General features: G+C 40.4%; 1 protein-coding gene across 2 annotated transcripts in view; it reads left to right on the forward strand.

Moving 5' to 3' along the window:
* Positions 1-5,504, forward strand: part of NME7 (NME/NM23 family member 7) — a 260,189-nt gene that overhangs the window by 254,028 nt on the left and 657 nt on the right. The window contains exon 13 of one of the 2 annotated variants that reach the window (XM_070043988.1): positions 1,876-5,497. The exons of the other annotated variant lie outside the window; for it this stretch is intronic. Within the exon in view, the coding sequence (XP_069900089.1) occupies positions 1,876-1,887 (12 nt within the window). The 3' untranslated portion in view covers positions 1,888-5,497. Of the gene's footprint in view, positions 1-1,875; positions 5,498-5,504 lie in introns of those variants that run through there. 2 annotated transcript variants of the gene reach the window in all.

Below are 5,504 nucleotides of genomic sequence, written 5' to 3' on the forward strand. Positions count from 1 at the left end.
AATAAAACATGCAAGGAGATTTCACGCTTGCTGCGTATACTAGAAGTTCCTCTGGGGGAGTGGTGGACAGGGAATCACTAGCCTTGAGACCCGTTTTTGTTATGCACCGTACTCAGGGCAAAGACGAGACATTCTCTGGAAGCTTTCCTTGAGTCTACACTTGAAGCAATTACAGAAAATGTACATTTATTTGAATTACGTTCTTACAGAATTGGCAATAATTTATATACGGTCATCAGCAAAGGCAGGGGCTACTCCATGGAAGGTCACAGTGCCACTGTGGCTTAGAGTTGGAAGACACAGATTCAAGTTCCAGCCTTGCCAACTGAGCAAGTTCCTCAGCTTACTATATAGGGAAGTCATGGACCTCTGAGTCTCGGGATCCTGCTCTGTATGGGGATAAGGGGACCAGCTTCACAGAGCTGGTGTGAAGGAGATGGTTTATATATGAAATTAGGCCGTACACTGTGAAGTAGTTCATAAATGTAAGCTGTTGTTCTTATTTAACAGTGATAAAGACAGAACAAATCCTCAAGTTAATCTGATTATTAAAGTATCATTGCCCATTGGCATAGCAATTGTATATTCAGCTAAAATTCGCTGCTCCTTCCTCTGTGTCACTTCCAACTCATCCTGAGGACTCAAATGTTAACCACTTTATGAAACATTTTGTGTTCCCACTAGCAGTTAATGATTCCCACTCATACCTTAGCACACGATAGTGATTTTATTTGATTACACGGGTTTTCCTCTTTTCAGTCTATAAGCTTTCTGAGGACCAGGTCTCACCCATCACTGAATTATCATGAATGGGATGTGCTCAATGTTGAATGAATGATTGACAGAGGAGGGAAAGAATGAATTAAGTATAGGTGAGAGTAGTTTAGGGCATTTAAGACATTTAGAAGCGTGAAGGCAAAATTTTCATAAGAACAGGGATCTTGTATGCCTGAACCCTTCCCTCCCCCACTTACAGTCGGTGCTGGGCACATAGTAGGTAGCTTGGAAGACATTTGCAAGTCAAAGAAAAGGAGAAAGGCCAGCTCTAGGCACAGGTTTCCGTCAGCATGGACTTCTCGTGCCATGTTTCACTTTTGGTAGTACAATCCCAAAGTGTCTGTTAACCTTATTCTATTCCCTTGCCCCCCAGAGGTTCCAGTGCTGAATTATCCGCACCTCCCCAATACCTGATCCTCACCCACTAGTCATTTTAGAACCCCTGTTCCTATGTAAAGGAATAGACCCTATATCCCATTGCTATAGGACTGTTCCATGCTCCTCCAGTACTTGCTAATTTAGTGACCATAAATCCCTGTAACAAGTTATGGGCACTAAAGGGCCACCTTACAGAGGAATGAATACTGAGTATATCAGACAATGTGGATAACTGAATAGGTGGGTTTCAAATCACTCAGTGTCTCCTCCTACCTGGCCTGTATGGGACAAGCACTAGAGGAAGAAGGTGAGCATTTCCTTGGAAAAGGTAGTGCTTTACAGACTGCTTGTAAGGGTGCTGATTTTATGAAATCCCAGTTTTTTAAAGGTTTTGTGGTAAAGCCAGCTGGAGATAGTAAGTCAGAGTTTTATTACAATGTGGGCCTTTTCTTAGGGTGTGGGATTCATTTGTGGCTAAATAAAATAGCTGGGTTCTGTAGTCAATAAAAATCAGTACCTTCATGAGGTACTTAACCTCTCAGAACAGACCAATGCTGACAGTCTCTGGGAGAAAAATAGAGAATTAAAATATGAACCAAGATATCTGCCTTGGTCCAATCTCTCTGTTTCACATTGGGTAGGCTATAGATGCTGGTGATTGCAGGCGTCAGTTGGGAGAATAACAGGTTTATCTCTCTCTTTCCTGTTCATCTTTTCCAGTGCAGAGCCTAGAAATGGCGGATAACATGTCTGGCTAATGCTAGTTTCCTCTTGAAGAAGAAAAGACAGAGTCACATTTTCTCTGAATTTGAAACCAAGATCACTTTATTCACTTGATTACAGCTGTTCTTAAATGCTCCTTGGATAGTTTCCCTCTGTATTATGTTTCCCTCTGTCCTTAGTCATGGATTTTCGAAGTAACCTCACTTAGTTCTCCTCCATGGGCCAAATATATACTGATATTGAAGTGTTACTAATCCTTTAAAATGCCAGGAGTTTGAGCTTTCATTGGACTTTGAAAGATTTTAATAACTAGATTTTCGTCTCTGATCACTGATAATGTTTTTAATTTGGAGTTGGAGCAGTTCCCTCTGGTAATAAATGCAGCTTGGGCAGACAGGGCATGCTATTGTTCTAAAACAGAGCTCGGATTAGATTTTGCCCAAACAGGTACAGAACCGAAAACCTTGGCTTCCGTTAATGCTGTATTTTGGGGCAAAGGTTCCTAAAGTCTAGTTGGCCTTTATTACCTTCATGAGTTTTACCATATCTGAGTACCACCTGAAATTGTATTTACTATTTTTCTTTAAATTCATTCGCTGTGATACTTGAATAAGTTTATTTTCCATCATGGAAGTATTTATTTAGCCTAAGTGGGAAACTAGTATTACTTGTCCTTAATTGAAGGTAATAAATACAATGAAAAGAAAAGTTATTGAATTCTAGCTAGATACTATTGCTTGCAAAAGGTTCTGAGCCCCAGGCCTATCTCCCTTTATTTGAAAGGGTAGTAACCTGGGTTGAAGCCATACTAGCACCACATTGAAGCTCTCCTTCAGGGAATGTGATGGATTGGAAAAAAAAAAAAAAGAAAGAAAGAAAGAATCCTTTTTCCTCTATTTAGTAATTATTCCAATGCTTTTGATTCCAAGTGGTACTTAGCGAACGTGTGAGAAACCCTGCCTTTGAAAAACTCATTCCTTTTATATTCTGTGTGAGGAATTCAATATTTGATTGACTGGACTTGTATGAAAACCCCTTTTCAGGATGTAAGGACACCCCAAAAGTAGATGGCACTGTTCCTACACCCAAGAAACGTGTCATCTAATAATACGAGGAGAGCAAATCATGATAAACGTGTAGCAGCAAGAGTTTCAGAAATATGCAGGTACTTCATACTAGAATGTGAGTGGCAGAGGGTCACTCGAGGGTCTTTCCGGGGCAGTTGAAGAGTACTTAGCAGACTAGGCAGCCAACAAATACGTACGGAGTCAAAAAACACTAACCAATTCCCCAGTCTCCTAGTGGAGGTATAAGCACTCGCACGGGCAGGGAATAGGTTGGCACCATCTGGAAAGGCTACAGGGAAGCAAGATTTGGACAGAATCTTGAAGGAAGGAATAGGCAGAGAGCACACACATACATACACAGGTGCACGTGCACACACATATATGCACATACACACAGTGTCTTAGAACAGAAGGTACAAGGTTCATGTGAAAGCAGGGGGTTAAGTGTGTCTGACCGAGGTTGTGACCTGAGAACAGTCTCAAAAATACAAACGACCTTCCAATTTGAATAAATACTCCCCTTTCCTCAGACGTAAAGCCATTCCCCACTTCTTGTTCATAAACATCACACGTTTAAGACTCATGTACACTGCAAAAAGTGTCGATGTTTCAGCAAAACAAACCATCTTCTGTTAAAGGAACGATACCTTCCATTTCAATGTACATGGAGGTTGCTTTTTGAGAAACCCAGCTTTAGGTAGATATGTTGTCCGTTTACGGATTTTTGCCGTATTTCCTCAGTTGTTAAGGAGGGCTCCTAAAATCTTTGCAGCTAAGCAGTCGTGCCATTTCTCACAGTTCCCTTTGCTGTTTTTTGTTAAATGGAGTCATTGTTTCTCTGGTATTAATTTACCATCACACGATTTGCTGCTCTAGAGATAGCAAAGTCTCAGGTAGTATTTTTAAAGAATAAACAAGAGAAGCAGATTGGCAGGGTAATAAATGTGGGGCAATAAGGTGGGAATTTAAGCTGTTACTATTTCTGAACAAGTTGTGCTGTCACAGAAATGGCCATGGGCCTCTGGGTCTGTTTCTGTAAGAGGAGAGCCCAACTGAGGAGGCATTTCAGCATTTCAGGTCCCAAAGGATTTCTCGGGACCAGCCTGAAGGCAGGAAGGATTGATGTAAGCTTTGGCTGCACAGGCTTTGTGAAAGGTTTCCATTTTCTGAAATATGATGATGCCAAGATTTTAGTTTGGGTACTTCCCACGTGGGTTAAGGGATACTAAATCTTCAGCTCCGTTATACCTGGAGAATGTTTTTCAGAAAGCTCATTTTCATCTCCTTTCACTCTAAGGCTAATTTTGAAATATATGGCTAAATATGGACTTAGGCCAAACCATGAACCAAAAAGCAAGGTATAAACCTTCTTAATTTACTGAACCTCAAACCCTACCTTTTTTTTTGGCACATGCTAATTTTTTCAGTTACACACATATATATACACATTATTTTTCATATTCTTTGCCATTATGGTTTATCACAGGATATTGAATATAGTTCCCTCTGCTATACAGTGTTATTCTGTATGTAATAGTTTGCATCCGTTAATCCTAAACTCCCAATCCATCCCTCCCCCACCCTGCCACCCCTTGGCAACCACAAGTCTATTCTCTATGTCTGTGAGTCTGTTTGTTTTGTAGGTAAGCTCATTTATGTCCTATTTTAGATTCTACATATGTGATATGATATTTGTCTTTGACTTAACTTCACTTAGTATGATCATCTCTAGGTCCATTCATGTCGCCGCAAATGGCATTATTATGTTCTTTTTTATGGCTGAGTAATATTCCGTTTGTATATATACTACATTTTCTTTATTCATTCATCCTCGATGGACATTTAGGTTGTTTCCATGTCTTGGCTATTGTGAATAGTGCTGCTGTGAACATATGGGGGCATGTGTATTTTCAAATTACAGTTTTGTCAGGATATATGCCCAGCTGTGGGACTGCTAGATCATATGGCAACTCTATTTTTAGTTTTTTAAGGAACCTCCATACTGTTCTCCATAGTGGCTGTATCAATTTACATTTCCACCAACAGTGCAAGAGGGTTCCCTTTTCTCCACACCCTCTCCAGCACTTGTTGTTAGTAGATTTTCTGATGATTCCCATTCTAACCAGTGTGAGGTGATTCCTCATTGTAGTTTTGATTTCCATTTCTCTAATAATTAGTGATGTTGAGCAGCTTTTCATGTGCCTCTTGGCCGTCTATATGTCTTCTTTGGAGAAATGTCTGTTTAGTTCTTCTGTCCATTTTTTGATTGCTAACCTCATTTTTTTTTTTTTAACTGAACTACTAACAACCATATCTCGTGAAGCGCTAGCAGGAACCAAAATTTCATGTTTTCTAAACTGAGTATCACTGCAAAATATTTCTAAACTTGAACTTTAAAACTTCGCTGATTGAGCCTCTGCCTCCAACTAACCTGGCTGTCTCACTGGGAAGGGGTGTGCACCTTGGTGTTCAGAGTCCTGACCCAGCTCTATGGCCTCTGTCGGGTAGAAAAGCCTGAACTTCCATGTGAACTGATGAAATCACGTGTTTGTCTTTCAG

This window comes from Globicephala melas, chromosome 1, assembly GCF_963455315.2.
Source record: "Globicephala melas chromosome 1, mGloMel1.2, whole genome shotgun sequence".
Lineage (NCBI taxonomy): Eukaryota > Metazoa > Chordata > Mammalia > Artiodactyla > Delphinidae > Globicephala > Globicephala melas.